This window comes from Phoca vitulina, unplaced genomic scaffold (genome assembly GCF_004348235.1).
Source record: "Phoca vitulina isolate PV1807 unplaced genomic scaffold, GSC_HSeal_1.0 scaffold17, whole genome shotgun sequence".
Classification (NCBI taxonomy): domain Eukaryota; kingdom Metazoa; phylum Chordata; class Mammalia; order Carnivora; family Phocidae; genus Phoca; species Phoca vitulina.
Window position 1 is genome coordinate 7,433,294 of NW_022589720.1, and position 23,643 is coordinate 7,456,936.

Below are 23,643 nucleotides of genomic sequence, written 5' to 3' on the forward strand. Positions count from 1 at the left end.
ATATATATATGCATTTATGCAAAATTATAAATGATTTAAGGATGGATTAAAAATCTAGATGAAAGTTAAAATCCATTTAATGACATAATAAGATAAAGGAGCTATCTATGCTTTTGTTTTTTTAACTATTGAGTGGGGAAGGTACTTCTAAGCAAGATTTATAATTCAGATGCCATACAGAAAACAAAACAAAACAACCCCATGGTCTCTTTGATTACATATTAACCCCATCACTTTACAGATTTGGATATAAAGCTTATAAGTGAGAATAAGTAATTCATCCAATTTCACTTAATTTTGTGGAGGTAAGAGAATAAAGGGTTACTCGGGTGATCAGAATGTTTAATTGGTGTAAATTATATGCTTTTCTTTTTTCCTGTGGTTGTTAAACTTTAAAGAACATAAAATTACCTGAAGTTCTTGTTAAAACAGTTACTTGGGCCCCCTAGTTTCTGGTTTAATAAATCAGGTTAGGGCCTGAGAATGTGCATCTCTAATAAGCTCACAGGTGATGCTCATGTTGTCAGTTGCAGCCTCAGTTAGAATAATCCTTCGCTATAAAACCTCTGTATGCAAATAATAATGGTGCTAATATATATACTAGTTTGGGTGCCTCAATAAGCACACATTTTACTCCAACTTATTTTAGGGATATACTCATGTTATAGAACAGCAAAAACAGGTCTAGAGATAAATAGACAAGTACCAAGATTCAGGGTGAATCCCCTTCAGAAACAGAGCCAGCAGATCAGGCTGAGGCTACATAAAGGCAGCATGATTAAGATATTTCATGTATCAAGAAAAAGTTAAATGACATCAATGAAAAAGGCAGAAAATTCTCTTTGCCAGAAATTCTCTTCTCCATAAAATCAATGAGAAAAGTGGCAAAAATGGTCAGAATTGACTTTTTGAGAACTCTGGAAATTAACCAAAGGTGTGGAGTAATCTGAGGAGCATATTGGAGAATAACTGGCTAAATCTCAGTAAGATCAGTGATCTCTGTAGTATTTAACTTGCCCTACTCCCATCCTCTGCTCTCCAGATCTACAATAACCATGTGAAATGGAAGCCTGTGTTCCCATTGAACCTGGCAGCCACCAGAGGTAACAATACAGCTGAAGCTTTCACAAAGCCCCAGTTCCAAAGAACTTTCATTATTTGACCTCTCCCATGCTTCTGTGAAAGATCTTACTTGCAAAGCTATCCATTTTTGACCTAACTTAGAGCTGCCCAGTGCAAAGAGCCTTCTCTCCAAGGGGTATTTGTTGAAAACCATTAAGGGACATGTTTAACTTTTAATTGCCTGAGGTGGGGGATACAGTGGGGATAAACTATAGACTGACCAAACCTAAGAGGAAAAGCCAGGCTTAGAAAAGCTCTGATGTGTTCCTGGGAATTTAGAAGGCCATGTGTATGATAGAGGCATACACATGTCCTAGGTTGTGTGCATGCTTGGGAAAAACCTGAGTAGGTCCTAAGCTTTCACCTTTGGATGACCTTGAAGCTTTGCACAAGCACGAAGGGAAGGCCAAGGCAATATTGTCAACTGCCTGACTGCGTGTTGAAGGATTGTCCCCAAACATGTACAGAGCCTTTGGCAAAAGCTGGGGCTTACTGACTCCAGGCATTTAAGGAAATCTCTGTCCAATCCTTAGCCAACCACTGAGCTGAGTAGAGACTTCAGTAGCCACACATGAAAAAGAACACAAGTTTTTTTGAAGTGGAATTAGCACAGAAAAGTCATTAAACAAACAATAGCTACAACAACCAACAGCAATAACAACAAACCAGGATGAAGGTGGAGAACGATCTGATTTTCAGAGTTGCCACATTATATTAAGTGTCTGATTTTCAACATAAAAGTTATGGAACTTGCAAAGAAACAAGAAAGTATGGCCCATACACAGAGGGGAAAAAGCGATCAATAGACATTATCTCTGAGGAAGATCAGACATCAGACTTAATGGTCAAAGACTTTAAATAAATTATTTAAATAAGTTCAAAGAGCTAAAGAAGACCATATGTAAAGAACTAAAAGAAAGTACTATGCTTCATCAAATAGAGAATATTAATAAATAGAAATAAATTTTAAAAAATCAAATAGAGGGGCGCCTGGGTGGCTCAGTCATTAAGTGTCTGCCTTCGGCTCGGGTCATGATCCCAGGGTCCTGGGATCGAGCCCCGCATCAGGCTCCCTACTCTGCGGGAAGCCTGCTTCTCCCTCTCCCACTCCCCCTGCTTGTGTTCCCTCTCTCGCTGTCTCTCTCACTGTCAAATAAATAAATAAAATCTTAAAAAAAAAATCAATAGAAATTCTGCAGTTCAAAAGTATAATAACTAACATGAAAAATTCACTAGAGAGCTCAACAGCAGATCTGAGCAGATAGAAGAAAGAATAAATGAACTTGAAGCTAACCAATTGAGATGATCCAGTCTGAGAAACAGAAAGAGGAGAAAAAAATGAAGAAAAATGAACAGAGTCTCAGAAACCTCTGGAACACAGTCAAGATTCTCAACATATGAATAATGGGAATCTCCAAAGAAGTGGAGAGAGAGGAAGGGGCAGAAAAGATATTTGAAGTAATAATGGCCTAAAACTCCCCAAATCTACACATCCAGGTAGCTCCATGCTTTCCAAGTAGGATAAACTCAAGAGATCTGCACATACACATCATCATCAAACTGTCAAAAACCACGGACCAAGAGAGAATTTTGAAAGCAGCCAGAAAGAAGTGACTGATTTTGTACAGGTGATCCTCATTTAGATTGATGGCTGATTTCTCACCAGAAACCATGAACGCCAGAAGTCAATGGTATGACATATTCAAAGCCATGAAGGAAAACAAACTGCCAACAATGAATTCTATACCTGGCAAAACTATCCTTCAGAAATGAAGGAGAAACTAATATATTCTCATATCTTATCTTATTTTTTTAAGATCTATCTATTTGAGAGAGAGAGAGAGAGAGCGCGTGAGCAGGAAGGGTAGAGGGAGAGAGAATCTCGAGCAGACTCTCCGCTGAGCGCAGAGCCCAACACGGGGCTTGATCTCACAACCCTGAGATTGTGACCTGAGCTGAAACCAAGAGTCGGACACTTAACTGAATGTGTCGCCCATATTTTAAAAATTGGAGATAATTTGTCTCTAACAGACCTACCCCACAAAAAAATACTAAACAAAGCTCTTCAGACCAAAATGAAGGGCTACTAGGCAGCAATGTGAATCTAGAAATAAAGAGCACTAATAAAAGTAAAAATGTATGTAAATATAAGACGGTGTAAACATATGTTTTGCTTATAACTTTTTCTCTTATCTAATTTAAATGACAGCAGCATAAAGAAATAATGATAAATGTGTGTTGATGGGCATGCAGCGTACAGGCATACCTTGTTTTATTGCACTTTGCAGCTATTGTTGCTTTTTATAAATTGAAAGTTTGTGGCAACCCTGAGTTGAACAAATCTTATCATGCCATTTTTCCAATCGCATTTGCTCATTTCATGTCTGTCACATTTTGGTAATCCTCATGATATTTCAAAGTTCTTCATTACTGTTATATTTGTTATGGTGACCTGTGATCATTGATTACAACTCACTGAAAGCTCAGAAGATGGTCAGTATTTTTTAGCAAAAAAGGAATTTTTAATGAAGGTGTGTATATTTTTAAAGACATAATGCCATTACACACTAAATAGACTATAGTATAGTGTAAGCATAACTTTTATATGCACTGAGAAACCAAAAAAATTCATTTGACTCACTTTATTGCAATTCGTGTTTTATTGTGGTGGTCTGGAACCAGACCAGCAATATCTCTGAGGTGTGCCTGAACCCAGACATAATTTGTGATGATAACACCACAAAAGAGCAGGAGGGAAAGGCACTGCATTAGAACAAAATCTTTCTGTACTATGGAAATTAAATTGGTATTAATCTAAGCTAGATTGCTATATATTAAGATGTAAATTGTAATCCCAGAGCAACCACAATGGAAGTAACTAAAACATGTACAGGTGAATAAATGCAAAGAGAATTAAATGGGCACCCTCAAGTATATATACTTAACATGAAAGAAGACAGTCATAGAGGAACAGAGGAACAAAATAGACATCAAACATAAAAAAATAAACAGTAAAATGGCCAATGTAAAAACAAAGTGAACGTTCTTGTCCCTCGTACAAAGCGTGAGAGGGGGATTGATGCGGATGACGGAGGGAGGGCCAATACCAGGACTCCAGCTGCAGTGAGGAAGCATCGGGGGGAGAACACACCTGGAAGAACACCTAGAAACAGAACCACGGCAGTAAAGCCTGTGCCAGCAAGCAGTCCCATTTGCCCCTCCTGCGGGCTCCTGAGCTGTTCCTACCCATTCCAAGGTTGGCTCCCACTCAGTGGTGGGCTTGCCATGAGGAGAATGAGGGTTCCACTGGGCTGTGTCCTGCCCTAGGGATGCAGGGAGGATTCAGCACCTCCAGCCTACGAGTCACCTTGACACCCTGCTGGTGGGGGATCTAGCAAAGGCCTGGGGGTGGGGAGCTGGACGTGCCACCTAGGCAGTGGCCGTGGGAGGTTATATCCCAAGAGAGCGGGGGAAAGAGGTTTTGAGGGCTTAGCCTGATCCTGCACCCATGCCAGTCCCCAGAAAGACCCAGGGCCCCTGAGAGCTTCCCTTGATTCTGCACACCTCCCCAGTCCTGCTGGAAGGACCCACGGAGCAAGAAACTGGAGGGGAAGTCACCCTTTGTGGCCGTACCCCTTATCAGAGGTGGTGCCGAAAGAAGCTTTTCTAAACTATCAATAATAAAAAACAAATTTCTGTCAACCTTGCTAGAGGAAAGATGGAATTAGTTTTCTATTCTCTCTACAGAAAATGATATTACAAAATTATTTTCATAGGAGGAGGCAATAAAAGAGCGTGCCGAGAAAAAAACCCAGAGAAATGAGCATTGCAGAGAGTGGCAGGCTGTCAATTACTGTTACTACTACGAATAATGATTTCATGTTGTTTTTCTGGATTTTACGGGGTTTGCAACATTTGTCAGCTTTTTAGCATGTGCATTTGTGTGATTCTTTTGCTTGTGTCATGAAAGCCTGCTGTAGGAGCTTCCAGCCCCACCCCAGCCAATCCGTGCTGTCCCCACTGCTTACAGGGGCCACCAGGGAAGCTTCGGGGCAGAGCAGCGTCCCAGGGTCCCGGGGTCCTCCAGTTTGTTGTTACGAGGTTGGTCAGGGCAGTCTCTCATATTTTTAAAACTTTTCCCTCGTAGGTTTTGCCTCCTTCGTCACCACTGATAAAATTCATTTCTGGTCTTTGCATTTCTACTACTGTTCCCTCTCTTTCTTTCCACCAATAAATATGGACCAGATGTTCCTTTAGGAACCACAGATGCAGCAAAGAACAAGCCAAAGCCTCCCCCTCATGGAGCTTTTGTTCTGGTTGGGAAAAGGTAATAAACAACAACTGAATGCATAAGTTATTATCAGGTGGTAGTTGAGGTGCTAGGAGGAAAATAAGGCTGAATTTGAGGACACAGAAGGATGGGGGAAGGTTCTGTTTCACATGGGATGATCCGGAGAGGCTTCTTCAAGGAGGTGACATTAGAGCAGAGACCTGAATACGCGAGGCAGAGAGCCAGGCTGCATTTTCTGAGCAAAGGGAAGCAAGTGCAAAGGCCCTGGGGTCGACATAGCCTTGGTATGTTAACTAGGGACAGTATGGAGGCTAATGTACTCAATGCAGACCAAGTAAGGAAAAGAGACAGAAGGAAAGAACTCAGAAAGAATTTAGAGAAGGCTCATATTTCATGGGATCTTATGAACTACAGAGAAAGTAGGGCTTTTATTCTGAATATGAAAACAAAACGATGGAGGGATTTGAACAGGAGAGCAAGAAACCAGAGTTACATATTTTAAAATAGCTGCTGGTACGCAATAGGCCTCTTTTCTTTCAAGTCGGCTTCTGGGAACTTGATTTTGGGGTCCTATCAAAAGCCTGAAGGAGCAGGATCCCACAGGGAGCAGCTGGGCAGGAGTGAAGCGGGATATGTGCGAGATAAAAATGAGAGAGAGAGAACCCCATGAGAGTCAGGGGAATTCAGACCAAGGCCCGGCATTGAATATAAGGCAGAAGGCCAGAAGGCAGAAAGAGAGCCATAAATAAACAAATAACATCATCTATATTACCTGATTATCTATTTTTTGCATTTAATGTTTTACAAACATCCTCATGTGGGTCAACATAACTATTTTTAATAGACGCAGGAGTATTGCATTGCAAGGTTCAGCTGTGGTTTATGTAAACACTCCCAGTCATTTAGGGCTTCCCACATTTTCACTTTCATCAAAAACCCTGTCACATGGTTAGCGTGTATCAGGACAGCCTCCATAGCCCCCGAAGGGTGAGCCACCCAGCACCGCATGTCAATGAAATGAGGCTGTCTCAGTTTTCATCTGGGGCGCTGATCTCATTATTTCCTGCTACTAAGTGCTTAGCTGCGGGATTGCGAGGGCAGTGTCCACGCTGTGAACTCTCTAGGTACCTTGGCCAGCAGCTCGCTGCGCCGCTGTCAGACCCTCCTGCGTGCAGGGCTCACCCATGCTCACCACGCTCACCAGCCCCCGCCCCGCTCTTCCATTTTGGTTCACCTGCCCGCTAGGCCACCGTGCCACCCAGCTGTTGTTCCAGTTTGCATTTTGATTATGACTTTTTCGTGCACTTTCTGGATCTTTTTTGAGTCGCCTACTCCATATCTCTTGTCTACTCTGTTGAGCACGCTTGTCTTTTTCTTTTTGCTTTTGGGAGTTCTTACCTTGTTAATATTAATTCTGTTATATATGTTGGGATAGTTTCCTAATATTCTGATGATTATCACTGAGATGTTTTCTCTGCAGAGATATTGTAAATGTTTATGTCATCAGCTCTATGGATTTTTTGACTTTAATGTTCTGCTCAGAAAGACCTCCCCCACCCCAAATTCCATCAATCTGCAGTTTATCTTTCTGTTGGTGAAAGCCTTATATTTACATTTTAACCCAGTGGGCTGTCTTAGTGCCAGTGGTATTCTGCTGTGAAAAAAAAATACGTAAAACATAGTCACGTTACTCGCTTGCCCTCCTTGTCACACGAACATTCTTCAGTCTCCAGAGCATTCACCCTGAGGCTTCACAGCTCCCATCCGATAAGGCTCAGTCCCTAAGCTCCTTTGCTGTGAGCCCTCCTCAGAGGGTAGGGTTGTCCCCAGGTCTGGAGTGGCCACAGCTGGCTTCTCAGGGAGGAGACGAACAGCCCCGCCTGCTTGGCTGGACATCTCCCTCCACGTGTCTAAAGCAATGATGGACGACCGGGCTAGAGTCGCCCTTAACTGCTGGTGGGAGCTTGTCCACACCCTCAGTGAACCCAGAAACAGACACGCAGATGTCTGGATCAGAGGAGCTGCGAATCTTGCCCTCCCGCTCTGCAGGCCCCCCCATTTGGATGGTGGCCCCACTTGGACCGACCCACTCAGATCATCAGATAGTGCCGTCTGGGATTTAAGGACAGCATGCTCCTTAAGCAGAACTACAAATCAAAGGAAGAGGTTATGCATCCACTGACTTCTTAATCCATGTGCAAAGTTGCCCTTCTCTTGCAATTTGTCCCAACAGCACTGAGTTTTGTACCCACCAATTTATTAAACCCTACAACACCTGCAGATGCAGGGATGCACCATGAACCACTGAGATGTCCTCACTTTGGGGCCCAGCAGCTGTTATTGAGAGATGACACACGATGGCTTGGAGTACGAAGCCAGAGAGGACGTGTCCTGGGGTAATTTTCAGGGAGAAAAACCAAAACAGACTGAGTTTGAATCTGGTTTGAATGACACAATTCACAGTTTTATCTGGAAGGTGGTATTCACAGAAACCCAACCAATGCTCTATTATTTGATTGTAGAACAATAGTCACCGATGACTTTTAAACTATAAAATTGTTAGTCTACATATTTATGTGCCCACTTCCCTTTGTAGAGGACAAGAGCAGGTCCCTCTAGCACAGTTCTCACCCAGGGGGGATTCTGCCCTCAGGGACACTGGGTCATGTCTGCAGACTTAGCTGGATGTCACAGTGGGGAGGGGAGGTGCTGCCGGCCTCTAAAGGGTGAGGCCAGACACCCGGCTTGGCGTCCCTCAGCGCCCAGGACAGCCCCCATTGCCCTAAAGGTCACCCAGCACATGTCCATAGTGTCAAAGTGGAGAGACCCGGTCTAGCACCATGAGGAAAAGGTGTCCTCCACGTCCCCTTCCAGAAAATGTTGACCTGAAACCTAGAAACCCAGAGGGGTGAAGGAAAACCGTGTGTACGGAGTGGGGGTTAGGTGGCAGGGGCCATCGATAAACGGATTGTGGGGGGTGGTGGGTCCTGGGGGATCAACTCTGTTTAGAGGGCCTACACACCCCCTCGTCCTGGGTCTTGTCACCCATATAATGTGACCCTAGTGTCCTCCATGCTGATGCCACAGGGGACTTTTCAGCCTGTCTGTGGGTCGGGGTGCCGAGCGGCTCCTGGGCACTAGGCTGCTGCAGCGCAGACCCTGACCTTGTCCCATGACTCCGTCTCCGTCCTCAGCTGCCTGCCCCACGGGAACGACCCACGGGCCCCACAGGTGGCCCTCCCCACCTCCTCTCCACCTCCTTCCTCAGCTCCCTCTCTGGCCAAGCTGAACTCCAGCCGGCCCTGGACCCTCAGTCCCCTGTGTTCTTATTCTAGAAGGGCCCAACAACACGTGGCGTTGGTCTAACCTCTTCCTGCCCAGGACTCTTCCTCCTATCGCTGGTCTTCTGTGAAGCAAACGTTCCCTGAACCTGACCTCCATGTCCACCTTCTTGCGCAGGTAGGTTCTGCTTGTTTCTCCTCTGTCATCTCCGGGAACCTGGCCTCACCCTGCACTTGGCCCTCAGCACCCCCAGGGTCAGCCTTGCTCTCCAGTGCGTTGTACCCGTGACTTAGAAGCTCTGCCAGCAGGCTGGTCTCTCAGTCTCTGAGTCTCCGTTTCCTCATTGGTAATGGGATCAATAATACCTGCCTTAGGTCTCAGTTTTCAAAATATTAGGATCAAGCCAGTCAAGTGCACTTCATCATCATCATTATGGGTATCCTAATCTTAATTTCTAAAAAAAAACAAAACAGGGGCGCCTGGGTGGCTCAGTCGTTAAGCGTCTGCCTTCGGCTCAGGTCATGATCCCAGGGTCCTGGGATCGAGCCCCGCATCGGGCTCCCTGCTCCGCGGGAAGCCTGCTTCTCCCTCTCCCACTCCCCCTGCTTGTGTTCCTGCTCTCGCTATGTCTCTCTCTGTCAAATAAATAAATAAAATCTTTAAAAAAAAATAAAAATAAATAAAAAAAACAAAACAAAACAAAAAAAACAAATAGGAAGACAGGGTGTAACCATTGAATACATTTGTACATTCCATCTGTGCAAATCTTATTCCAGTTAAGACTTGGAAGGACTCACACCTTAGCCTCGGGGCTCCCTGCGCCTCAGCACCGGCCGAGGGGAGCCCTCGGAGCAGGGACTGTGGGATCTCATCTCCCGAGCCTGGATGCTGACAGCTGAGGCATTGAGGGCAAATTACGTTTCCCAGGGCCCTGTTCCCGTATCTGGAAACTCAGGATGAAACTGAGGCTGCCTTTCACACTGCTGGGGCGATTTAATAAATTAACCTTTGGGACATGTGGAGGGTAGAGCCCGGCCCATAGTAAGCCCTTACCAGGGCTCCAGCGAGGGTGGTCAGTAACAACCTCACGGCCCCAGTGCACCCCCACCTGGGAGCCTTCCCTGCCAGCCGCAAGCTGCCCCGAGCCTTTGGCTTCTGCTCCATGTCTCAGAGCGTTTCTGTCACCTTGCAGCCTCCTACCTGGCATGCATTGACAGGCTCTGTGCTCAGGGTGGTTCAGGAGAGTCCAGTGACTCAAACGTGTCCTCTGCAGAACAGAGCAGGTGCTAGATGCCCCACAAGCTCCCTTGGAAGGTGTCTAACTCAGTGAAGTGAGGTTTATTGAGAAACATGAAAAGCTGATTAGGTTCTATGTCAGGTCACAGGAAAAGTTTATAAAATGAAGATGAAAAGCAGAAGTTACTCCATCATTCTTTTAGAAGAGAAAGATTTTCAAATTGAAGTCTTTCTGCACCTATTAAATTAGTAAATGTAAAAAAAAATCTTAAATAGCAGTGCTGGTCAAGATATGAAAAAATCAGCAGACGCGTGCTTTGCTAACCGGCAATGCAGCAAATCCATACAATCTCCTTAAAAAGCAATTTGCCGATGCATTTTTATAGCCACCGACCTGGGAATCCTATTTCTGAGAACTTTCCCTGTGAAATTATGCAAAAGGTAGGAAAAACAAAATCACAAAGATTTCTATTAAATATTATTCATAAAAGTAGAAATGAAATCACATCCAATGCTCCCCAGATAAGGAAATAGATAGAGTACATTAGTTCATCTTTTCAACAAATATTTTCTAAACGTCTCTGTTTCTGGGCACTGTGCTATATAACAGCTCAACAGAATATTCTGTAGTTATTACAATGATCAGCAAGAAAATGCTTAACATAATAAAGGAAATGAAATTTATAAAAATATAGCTTTGTCAGGATTATAATGATATAAAATTAAGTATTTTTATTTACAACATTTCAATGGGAACATGGGCAAATAAAAATCGCTGATTTATTAAGATGATGAATTTTGGATGATTTTCTTCTTCATCATTTGTTATTCAATTCTACATTATTTGCACTAAGTAAGAAATCCAATTAGAAATGTAAAATTCCAGCAAAAGAATCACTGGACTTCTCTACAGCTCACACTCTGTCAGGATGCTCTGCACTTGAGGGGCAGAAAATGCCCTGGTCTCTCTTGACCTTGGCCTTCGGAGGGCTTAGCCCCACGGGCCTCAGTCTCCTTCCCCAGGATGTCCCCACTGGCTTGTCCACACTGTTCCACTTTTTAAATTTTTGGTCTCTTTAGATATGATTTAAAACCCCAAAGAGAACACGTTGGAGAGTTACTTCACAAGAGGCCCATTCGTTCTCTTCCTGGAAAGCCAGGGAGACAGGGAGTTATTCATCCTTGGGACCCTGCTGGGAACTCTTTGGGAGGCATCGCACTCGACCTGCCCCTGAGAGGCAGCCCTCAGACCACAGCTGGGCGATCTGGGTGCGCAGCAGGACGAAGCCGCTGTGATTCGCAGGGGTGGAGCCCTGGAGCGTGACAAAACACAGAGCATGGACAAAATCAAAGAGTCGTTTGTTTTCAGGTGAAATTGCCCAGCTGAGCTAGCTGAACTAAACTCGGGTCACACTCATATTTGGGAGGGATGGCTATCCCCCAAAGATGCGCCCGCAGCATGCTCCCTGAGGGCCTTCACCTCCACAGAACCTGGTCCCATCCAGGGAGGCATTTTTATTTTTAACATTCTAGAAGCATACTACCCGTAATCACTTTACTCCCTCTGAATTAGCTACCAATGATGGAATCGGTCTTCAAAATTCTTGATTAGAGGCAATCAAGCACAACTTCGATGCCCTGAGGGGTTAGAATTTCTATTCCCTGACGGCTTTCCCCAAGCACCCAGTCAGTACCCATTAAAGGGAGAAAGGAAGAAAGAGTGAAAGGAAGAAAGAGTGAAATCTACTGCTTAGGTTTATTTGTGTTTCACCCTTGAGATGAAAATCCAACTAACCTTTTTTTTAAAATTTATTTAAAATCAATTAATTACCATATAGTTAGTTTCAGGGGTAGAGTTTAGTTTTTCTTCAGTTGCATATAACACCCGGGGCTCCTCACATCATGTGCCCTCCTTTACGTCCATCCCCCAGTTACCCCAGCCCCCACCTCCCGCCCCTCCAGCAACCCTCATTTTGTTTCCTAGCGTTAAAGAGTGTCTTACGGTTTGTCTCCCTCTCTGATTTCTTCTTATTTCATTTCTCCTTCCCTTCCCCTATGTTCATCTGTTTTGTTTATTAAATTCCACAGACTAACCTCTTTTTAAGGAAGATGTCAAAGGACTTGGGTTCTCCCAGCTCTATTCCAACAACCACCGCACATTCTTAGGTCCGGTGGCCCGTAACGTGCCTTGCGGGCTCTGAAGGGAGGAGCGCGTGTTTGAACGGTAATGATCTATTTAGATTCTAAAGGTATCTAGGTCCATAATGTTTACCTTTGAGCCTGAGCGCAAGCAGATTCTCATAGGGAAGGTGACTGAGGATTTACTGGTGAGTGAATTCCCAGTGGAGACGGGCACCTGCGTTTGCCAGTGAACGGCACCAGGACATGGCTGTACTAGGACACCCAGCCTCTGCCTCTTTCCTTTTTTTTTTTTTTTTTTAAAGATTTTATTCATTTGAAAGAGAGAGAGCGCTTACGCACGAGCGGGGAGGGAGGGGCAGAGGGAGAAGCAGACTCCCCGCTGAGCAGGGAGCCAGACCCGGGACTGGATCCCAGGGCCCTGAGATCATGATCTGAGCCTAAGGCAGCCACTTAACCGACTGAGCCACCCAGGCGCTCCTGCCTCTTTCCTTTTATGATAGATTTTTTTATTGTGGTAATATACATAACATTTTCCATTTTAAGTGTACAATTCAGTGACACTAAGTACTTTCACAATGTTGTATAACCACTGCTATCTGTTTCCAGAACTTTATAATCATCCCAAGCAGAAATTCTGTCCCCATGAACCCCCTCAGCTCCTCGTATCCTCTGTTCTACTTTCTGTCTCTATAAATTCTCCTTCTCTAGGTGCCTCATATAATCAGATTCATACAGTATTGATCCTTTTGTGTCTGTCATCTTTCACTTAACGATATTTTCAGGGTTCACCCATGATGTACCACGTGTCAGGACTTTATTCCTTTTTATGTCTGAATAATGCACCATTGTATGGACATACATTTCATATACCTGTTCATCTATTGCTTGACACTTGGGTGATTTCCACTCTTTAGATATTAGGAATAACGCCGCTCTGAATATTGGTACGCAGATGTCTACTCAAGTCTCTGTTCAATCCCTTGACTATATACCCTGGAGTGGAATTGCTGGGTCACGTGATAATTCTATGTTTAACTTTTTGAGGAAACACCAAGCTGTTTTGCACAGCAGAGTCACCATTACCCAGAATTTGGCCACACAACTTCTTATTGTTCTTATTCCCAGATAGTTGCAGCCTTCTCTGAGGGGATGTCCTGCTCTCCCTTCTTTCTATGGGGTTGGGCCCCTTGGCCATTGGAGTAGATATGGCAGAATTTTAGAACTATGGTGTGGCTCCCCAGTCTTTGTTCCTTGCCCTCTGCCTCAAGAACAGCATGTCCTTTCTTCCCCCTCCGAGCCCTCTGATTGATTGTTTGATCGATGATGAACGTGAAATGTAAGAAACTGCCATTTCTGCAGGTCAAAAATGGTCACGTGTCAGCAGGTGTATACGGTTTAACAACTGAAAACACTAGTAGCAACAAGGCATTGATTCTACTAGCTCGTCGATTCCTCTCGGAAACCTTGGAATTATTCACACCCCCACTTCAAAGATGGGGAAGCATGATGTGCAGGTTTTTTAAGCCACCCAGCTCATTGATGGTGGATCTAGATTCCACATCAAGCTTCATTTGTGACCCTCTGTTGTTCAACATGCTCCTTCCCAGGGTGCTCTCCTCTTCTCTCAGAGTGCCGTTGGATATTCTTTGTGCAAGTACGGACCTCCGTCCCCACGACTTGGGAGTTACATCGTTAGAGCTCACAGTTATGTACCTGGAACTTTGTTAAGTGTGTGGTATCCATCCTTTTTATCACCATTTCACAGATCAAGGAAGAGAGGATCAGTTCATTACTATGCTTACTGCATTGCACAGAAGTTGCTTAAATGACCAAAATAGCAGGTGCGGTTTTAACAAGAACAGGGAAAACCAGGATATCAGCCTTGAAACGCAGTGGTTTGGCTTGTGTATGGACGAATTACCTCTCTTTATACGGTATTATACAAATCCACTTAGGTTTCCGAATCTAAATATTATGCTCAAGGTTTCCTCTCTCCTTCCATAGAGCCTGTTTTCCGGATCTATCATCAACCAGTGCCATTAAGAACATCATGCCTCCATGATCAAAGGCACAAGTCCCTATTTCAAGAATTCCGAGCATTAGAGCAGACAAGCAGCGGTGAATGTGCTGGAGAGTATCTATCATGAAACTGAGCTTCCTGGCCATATCTGGTCAATGTCCTCTGGAAGCAAATTGCCTAGGTTTTAAGTGGAGTAAAACATTAATTTACAATCACAAGTCATCTGCTTTCTAAATGAGTGGGTTTACTGCCAGAGGGCAATCCATATATTTAGTAAAGTAATATCCTATCCCACTATTAGCCACTTATTTATTTTCCAAATCCTTTTCCACCTGCTTAGTTTCAAAAGAATCTGGTTTCCCCAGTGGTTCTAGAATTTAGGACCTCCAGAGCATGCCTACCAAGTGCTGAGCCCAGTTTAGCTACAGGACCTCAGATATTCTCCAATTCAAATTCTACCCAGCTATATATCAGCAGGTACTTACATGCATTACTCACACAAACCTCTGAGAAGAAAGTTTAGGTATAAGAAGCTGAAGATTTCACTTAGGAATGTGCATTCCAGCCTCAAAAATAGAGAGTCACAATGTATTTCTTTTCTCAAGAATGTTGAGGTTTACACAAAATGAATTCTCGGTCATCATTTAAAAAATGGACATATTTTCAGGCATTTAAGTGGATATTCTATTTAATATTATGTTATGTTGATGATCTTGGTTGATGGAGAACTGTTTAAAATAGAAACTAATAAAACGCCAAAAAAAGAGGAAACCCACACTTCATTGATTTGAATATGTTTTAGATTATAGGATAAAATCACCAACTCCTGACCCCCAGCCAAAATGATGAAGTAGATCCAGATGTCACAGATATGAAGCCAAATGTTCACATCACATCTTAAACACAATCAGTATTTAATCCTGTGGAGGTACGGAGTGATAGCTCAGGTACATGAGTGTATCAGGGGAAGGGAGGGAGACGTTGGCTTGACATAGAAAGGTAGTGAAGCAAGTGTCCACCAGCGCTCTGAATTTATGTGGACCCTCCCCCAAAGCTTAATATTTTCAGCTCATTGAGACAGATTTCCCCAGTACCTACCCATTCCCCTGGCATTAAGGTTCCAGAAGACAGTCTGCAATTATTGGGTGGCAAAATAATACTTTTTAAAATAAGAATAGACCATTGATACTAAGTTTGTGTTAACACCATCTCTACTCTGATTTCTGAACTCATATTCTAGCAAGACACTTTTTCAAACATGTGGGGGCTCCCTGCCCCTGTCGTTTGGAGCTTTCTCCAGTATGGGTACCATCTGTTTGTAACATCTGTTAGCCTGTTGATTGCCAGAGTCGATTTGGATGATCTGCCCAGTTTCTTTCTCTCTTGGATATTTTTGACTACCTGTCCCCTTTGTTACCCAAAGAGATGTAGGTCTCTATGGACTAAAGTTATGGCAACCATATTTCCCAAGCCTAGGATGGGAATATTCATAGTCTGGTGAGTACGACTATACTTCAGCATATGACAGCCCATAAGATCTTTCTGGAATGGGTGGTCATCAGCCTGAAGACCGGTAGATATTAAATGTTAATGTGCCCCCAGCACTTCCAGGTCCAGATTATTCTACCTTCAAGCAGTTATTATATTTGAATGAGTGACCGAGGGTTTAAAAGGCATTTGCAATTTGTGAGACTTTTAAAACCGTTGTGTTTATTTTTTGAATATTCAAATTGCTATCGCATTTATACTTTAAAAAATGCATTAATAGAAGCACCTAGATTTAGCCTTTTCAGTCGGCCACCATGTTTAGTCACTGGAAGCCACGAAGAATCCCCGTAGCATGGGTGCTAAAGGAGTCAATGTCAGAAAGGGCAATGGGACATGATGCAGCAAGTCTTGCATTCTGGTTTGGGGCCATTTACCGAAACCCTATCTGAAATGGAATGAGGTACTGTGCTGGCTCCCTTCTCAGTAAGAGCCTGCCTGGTGGCCCATCCGCCTTCGTCCTTGACTGAACAAGGATGCCAGATCTCCTCCAAATGGGGGACCACAGGCAGGGGATAAAGAGTGCACAGCACCGTGCCCTGTGGTTAGCAGCTTTCTGGCCTGACCCGCAGGCATGTGACCCCCAGCCAAGTCAGCCAAGGCTCCCACGGGCCACAATGGCCAGGCCATCCCTACAGATGCGGGTAGGGTAGAGGAAGAATCTGCATCACTACAGAGGTTAAGTCCATGCTACTCCATGCTAGATGGGCAAGACAAAAGCAATCCGTCCAGGCTGAAGAACCCAGACAAGGGCGGCTCGAGAGAGACCAAAGGCTGGGTCTGTTTCGCTTTTCCAATGGAGCAATCAGTGTCCTACATAGTATCCATCAATGTGATAGCTAGGCAACATTTCTGGAAGAAATATCTCGAGGAAAGTAGACTGTGAAAATGTTTCCAGAATAGTTTTCTTTAGCCTGCCTTCTCTTCTTTAGAACTCCTTGGTAACGTTTAGGTATACCAACAGTCGTAGCTTAATATTCATCTCATTAACTAACGTTATTGAAGCAGAATTTGCATGAAATGGAATCGGAATTTGGTAGCTGAGAAAAAAAACACACAAGTTGTATATTTACGAGTTTCTTCTTGAATGTCTGAAATCGCTCTCCCACTCTCTCTCTATCCACCTGCTGGTATACACACCAGGATTCAAAGAGCCGGCATCTGAACTTGAGAAAATAAAAGTAACTCTTCACTGTCCCTTTTCAAAGCAGGAACAATGATCACCTGCAGCACACAACCACTGTTCCCAGAGCTGGCTGCCTGTGCGCACGGGGTTAGTTATAAAACTTTCCACCTATTGGGACAAAGGAAAATGAGATAGCAGGAAGATGGAGGCTGTTAGTTTGCTCCTTGGTGAATGAAGGATAGGATGCATGGAAAGACGAAGAGTAGCCTCAGATCTCAGTTCCCACACCCACGAAGATAAATGCTTTCCTGCATCTTCTGAAGCAAAGACCTCTGTTAGTTTGGTGCAACCAAGCCTGTGTGTGTTGGGCTAGTAAACCACCATTGGAATCCACATCCCTGGCAATTGGCAAACCCAAACCTAAACAGGCTTTCCATCATCACATGTGAACTGCAAGCTCTAGCCAAACTGAGGAACATCTTTCACTTCACTGGAAGCAAAAGGGTCCTGAAGCTGTTTTAGAAATACATATATATCTTAGCATCTAAAATCATCACTCAAATAGAAAATGCATCTGTGACTTGAAACAGATGGAGACACCCCCAGCCCACCCACCTACCGATGTTGCTTCGTTGGGAAGACAGGCAATGTGGTAGGAGTTCTAGTTTGTTACCATCGGTTGAAAAGGTCCCAAAGCCCAGCACACAAATGCAAAATGAAACATCTTTGCAAGCTATTTTCTGGACTGTGTGCCCAATTAGGGGAAATGGAAAATCCAGCCCTGGATTCCTCTTCCATCTGCCTTTTTTTTTTTTTTTTAGCAGTTGATGGGACATGTCAACATGGCATCTAGCATCTCAGCTGTGTGGAGTCAGTGAGCAAGCTCACACAGATAGAGAAAGCCGGCTTGTCCTCAGCTTCCTCTCAGATCTGATGAGGAAGAATGGTTCCATTGTCCATGACTCTAACAAACAGAGCAAAAATAATCTGCAAGTAGACAAGAAAGGAGCAGCAGTCCTGTCAGGATAGATCATCTAAGATGAGGTATCAGGCACCCAGGGACCCCATGGGATTCATGCATCCTTTGGACATCATGACTTCAAACATCTTCTTTTTCTTTAAACTTTTTGTTTTGAGATCATTGCTGATTCACATGCAGTTGTGAGAAATAATACAGATAGATCCCTGTACCATTTACCCAGTCTTTCCCAGTGAGGAAATGTCTTTCAAGCCGATGGTATAATATCACAACCGGGATAATGACATTGATGGAATCCGCCCCTGTGTGTTGTGCTTTGAAAATCAATTTAACCCTTTGAAAAAAGATCAAATCCATAAAAATGCCTCAGGTTGGACAAGCGGTCTTTAGATGAGGTTTCGTGTATTTATGCCCAGACAGCTTTGTTTGACCGACGGAGGGGTGGAGGGTAATGTTAACGCCTGGAACCATGGGTTCTTCCAATGGTTCAAAGTTCTCTCTCACTGGCAGCACTTCCCATGGAGGAGGAGCTTCCTTGCATTTTGCTTCAGTTTAGGATTTCCTAAAATTAAGATCGTAGAATGTCCAGAGGGATATGACCCAAACACCCAGATACAAAACAGAAACATGAGGCTCCTGAGCTTAAAAATCTGAGAAGAGAGCAAAGCAGCTGTCATGTAGTGGGAGAGGCAGAGGACCAGGAAGGACAGAACAGACAGAAGCGATCTCACGTGGACACCTGTGCTAGGGACCCTGGTGCCCATCGCCGCGTTTCTCATCTGCCAGGTGTGTCTCCCCAGGGAAAATATCAAGAGCAGGGCAGAAGCAAGGAAGATAAATAACGACAATAATAACCTCACAAGAAAGACAATCTGTAAGGCAGTTGTTTCTTTGATTTGAGTTGTTGCGTTGGAGGAGAAAAAGCCCAACAAGAGTTGTTGGGAAAGAACCCATGTATATTTGTTGTAGAAAATAGAGGGGATGGATGCATACAGCAGGGACCCGAGGATCAGCCATGGCACCAACTTTGATATCCTCATCTTCAACCAGAAGAAGAGTGGGTGAGCTACGGGGGCAATCCTGGCGCAGTAGAAAACACCGAGCCACGAGGCAAACCAAAGTCCCAATTCATTTACAAACATGAAAATTACAAAATTCTCAACAAGTAGAGGGACTTCAATCAAAGAGACAATAGCCAGATTAATGTAGAAGATGACCGACTGCAGACAAATCCTGGAAATCCCCAGGCAGGAAAGAAGGAGAGCCAATGGAATCATCTTTCTCTGCTTGATCAACTCAGTGCCATTCACAACCACAATGATGCCGTTTGCTAAAACCCCGATGAGAAATTGTAACACTGCAAAAAGAAAATGGATAATAAGGTAAAACTCTAGCATTTTGAGAAGAAAAAAAATCAGTTACTTTAAAAATTGATGTATTTATAGATTTTTGGACAGTTTGGAGTATTCGAGCTTTCTGTTTTTCTTCAGCTAGACTAGAAGCCCTTTGGGGACCATGCCTCTGACAATAAAAGCAGTGAAAGAGGAAGGTGGTGTACATTTGTTTATATCACCGTTTTCTCCAGTTTGGTTCCAAGGCAGTCAAATAAGAAAGAGATACCCCAGTAACGATTTGCTTCTTGGTGACAGCTTTTGCATTTTCCAGGTCTACTTAGCTTCCAACGCCATCACAAGCAAATGGTGGAACCAGACACCTTCAGGGCTGGGAGAAGGGCTCCTTCACTACATAATCAGTGGACGCTCCTCAAACCTTCATCCCCACCATGGAGATTGAGTGCTGCCTATAGGTGTAATTCTACTTAATGTCAGTGAGGCATTCTTTAAAAAGACATGTCTTTGAAATGATCACTTCTGCTGTGACTGCATAGAATGGTCAGCAACATAGGACTGCTGAGTAGTAGTTATCCAATATGCAATAATTCAGCGATTCGAGACCACCGAAAGTTTTAAAGCAGTTATGTAATAAAATATATGTGATAAACAGAGAGGGTCACAAAAGATAGAGACAAAGGAATTAAGCTTGCATATATGTGGATACAATCGGTCCAAAGCCTAAAGGAAGCCAAAGCTGCTGAGAGAATCACTTAGCACCATTCATACCCATAACCATGTGTGGGATGACACAGGCTTTGAAAGCTTTTTCCTGTTGTTTTCTCAATACTATGAGATTTTTATGACATGAGCTGGTTGTTCCAGGGGAAAAGTAAAAAAAAAAAAGAGTACCTGATTCACTTTGTTGTTATACTTGTCCAACAGACTATTTTTGGAAAACTTAAATTGGAATCTATTAACATGTATGCTGTGCCAGGTGTTAAACTAAACCAGGTTTTCTCAGTCTCCACACTGTTGCCATTTTGGGTTGGATAATTCTTTGTGGGAGGGGGGATGTCCTGTGTGCTGTGAGATGTCCATCATCCCGGGCCTCAACCCACTAGATGTCGGTAGCACACCCCACTCTTCTGCTGTGCCAACCAACAGTGCTCCCAGACATTGCCAAATGCTCCCTGAGTGGCAAAACTATCTCTGGTTGAACACCATTATCCCAGCTATTGGAAGGATAAAGGTGAACGGAACGTGGTTTTTGTCCTCAAGATGCTCAGAGACTAAGGGCCAGCCACATGTACAGTGTGACATAAAACCACGTTAGGTTTTTGGACAATTCACTACCAGAGCGCAAAGTGGGGAACAATTTATTACACATCGGGGGGAATTGAAGCTTTTCCAGCTTAGCATGTGACCATACTGTTCCCTGCAGAACCCCCCTCCCCCCGCAGTGAGGCATGTCCTTATGGAAACATTTTACTTTGTCCAAAGGTGTCTTAAAGGATACTTAGAATGAATCTTCCTATTAGAAAACTGGGGAAGAAACCATATGAAAACATTAGCGGTGAGAATAAATCTCTAGGTTACTTTATCATTCTTCCCCGAATATGTAATGTCTGTGCAGTGTGGGACTCTACTTTGTTCTTGTCTCACCTTCAATGAGATGAAGGGGACGAGCAGGACCATCATGAAAGAGATACCGAGGGAGGCAGTTCGTGAGTGGATTCTATCAAAAAAATCCAGATTCGAGCATGACAATCAGGGTCAATCTTGTTCCTCTCCCTCAGGTGGAAAGAAAAAAGTACTTAAAAAGTGCTTTGGGGTTTTACATTCTGCAGGCTGGAAAAGCAAAACAGAAGGGCCTCCACCTAGGGAATGATGAAGCCAGGAACTCTCGCGAGAGCAGCAGCGACTCCTTCCCTGGTTCTCCATCACAGCCCCGCACCTGCACCCATCACCTGGGGGCCTGGGACACTCTGCTCTGTGAGGGCCTCTCTGGGCTTCCTCCTCATCCCCAGCCCCATTCATTCCTTTAGTGTTTGGCATATGGTGCTTCTGTGAAGTAGAGCCAAAGCCAGTTACATAAAGCTTTTCATAACAAAGGAAAAGAGAAGTAAACGTTACAAAGTCACCTTGAAAGGGAATTTTTGTTTTCTGTCTGTTCCTGGACACATCAGACCCCAGGCTCACCGTCTAGCTCTTGCCTGTTGCCTCAGTACTGTCACGACGTTGACGTACTGAGCCCTTCAGCATGGTCTGGGCACTTCGCTCTTGCAGAAAAGTCATGGTGACACAAGGCCGAAAGTGGACAAAATTCGATTCTGGGTCTCAAACCGCAGTCCAGTCTTCCAGCATTGACAGCAAAAGGGCAGAGATAATGCACGGCACACCAAAGACTTAAAGGAAATAACTCTGTCCACTTGTGTTTATTAACTGCTGTTTGTCTTTTGGATTCAAGCATCTTGAGGGGATATGTGGTTCTCAAATACTCTATTGTAGTGTTTGTTACAACGGGCTTGGGGAGGAGAGGCCCTCCTTCACAGAGAACTTTCCTTCACGTAGGTCTTCTGATGCAGAAATCCCAGGGAGGAAAAAATAAAAATTCATGAGGCTTAAGCTACATTTTTTTTTCATTAAATAATTTCCATCATCAACCTCTTCAGTGAGTACACACAAAGGCTGCCGACAAGGGCCATCACGCCGCCCTTCTGACACGGGAGGAAGGCAGAATACGATGTCTGTTCCTAGGAAAACAGCATGTGTGGTTGCTAAGCCGATGCCCCATTCAACCCCCGGCGGGGGGCGGCAGGCGGCTGTGTGTTGGTGGCGGTGTGAGCCCTGCGAGGTGGTGTTCCCTGGCCTTCCCCCTAGATTCCACCACCCAATCAAGATAACCCACAGCCTCGGCCAGGCTCTTGTGCTAAGCCCGAGTGAGCCAAGTATTTTAATGAGCCACCCAACAGACCAACGAAAGAGAAAATGGTCCTAAATCCAGAACCCCTTTGCGTCTTTTGAGCAGTTTGTTTCGGTGAGAAGGACACGTCAGAGAATTTCTGGGTCTGAGATGAAAAACGTACATGTCTGGCCTCACCTGTCAGTCATCGGCTCGGAATGGTGACAGTTTGACATGGACAAATGGCTTGGAACAGATGGAGCCAGTCCCGAGGTGGAGAAATTCACATGATGATTACCCCATATTACCCTGATTAAATCCGCTCACTCGCACTCATCTGTAATGAGCAATCATTAAAGGAGACAACACTAAATATTCTCGAGGTAACTGACAGGCGGAAAGAGTTGCTTATTTATATTCAAATCATTCAGCTCCTCAAAAGCAAGTGCGAGGTTTTCACAGGCACTTAGATTGACAGTGGCGAGCTTTTCACCAGGTAGAAGGCTGCAATGATCATCTTTCTGCTTTCCAGTGGCACCCAGACATTTACTTTGAGATTAGAGCCATCATGAAAGTGAGCGATAGTTTTAATACCTTTCCCAAGTGGCTCTTCCCACTTGGTTATCGAGGGAACAATTCCTGCTTTAAGGATCATGTGCATGTATTAATATTATTGCATATTTAATAAGATTGTTCGAATAAGAGAGAGATAGACCCTGAGCAGACCAGTGCAGACACCCTTACAGAATCTTCCCTGAAACAGAGCTCAGGCCTGGGGAAGCGTATGCGGAATTTATCACATCTCAAATTGACAGCCTTTTGGTTTTAAAAAGCTCCAGACTCTTTCAGACTAATCATTCTTTAAATCCGTTCATTTGTTTCTCTCCACTTGAATTTGCAGCTGATCTTTCGGACTACAATTTTTGTCTTTGCTATTCAGGTCACTCCCATTTACTTGTCCCTTCTCTTTCTCTGTGAGTCCTGGTAATGTATTTCTAGGCTTTTCTTTACTCTTCTCAATATGCTGAAATTTATGTACATGGCAGCAAGTAGAATCAGGACACAATGTGGTAATACATTGAATTCAAGTCCTACACTTGAGTAAAGAACTCAACGTGCTTTATAAACAAGAATCCCTTGTTAGTGACAATGTGGAAAGGCTAGCCAGAGAGGCTGCCCGTGATTCCCACAAATAATCTCTAGTCCTCATGATTTTGTCTTCAGCTCGAAAGTGAGCTATGGAACTTCAAATCCTTCCCTCCCTTCTTCTTCACCTGTTGTCTCCCTACCTTTCTCTCTTTCTCCTTCTCCCTTCCTCCTTTTGTCCATATGTCAACACATATTTACTGTATGTATTACGGACTAGGCACTATTCAAGCATGGGGGACATAGTAATGAACGAGACGGAGTCTCTGTCATCTTGGAAATTACATTTTGGCAATTTGGTGGGGAAGATGAGAATTAAACAAGTAGAGAAATAAATACTTCCAGGTAACATAGAGAGGGATGCTATCTTAGAGAGCATGGTCAGGGAAGGCAGATTTCTCCCAAGAAAAGGTGATAATTGAAAAGCGAACTGAATAAGGAATCATGTCTTGATATCCAGGGGATGAACATTCCAAGTGGAGAGGGCAGGAGATGGCAATGCCTTCTTGAGTCAAAAA

At 44.0% G+C, this 23,643-nt stretch overlaps 1 protein-coding gene across 1 annotated transcript; it reads right to left on the minus strand.

Annotated features, from left to right (window-relative positions):
• Positions 1-18,243: 18,243 nt before the first annotated feature.
• Positions 18,244-19,140, minus strand: TAS2R1 (taste 2 receptor member 1). Its single transcript, XM_032415237.1, has one exon. The coding sequence runs from the start codon at positions 19,138-19,140 to the stop codon at positions 18,244-18,246; it is 897 nt and encodes a 298-aa protein (XP_032271128.1).
• Positions 19,141-23,643: the final 4,503 nt, after the last annotated feature.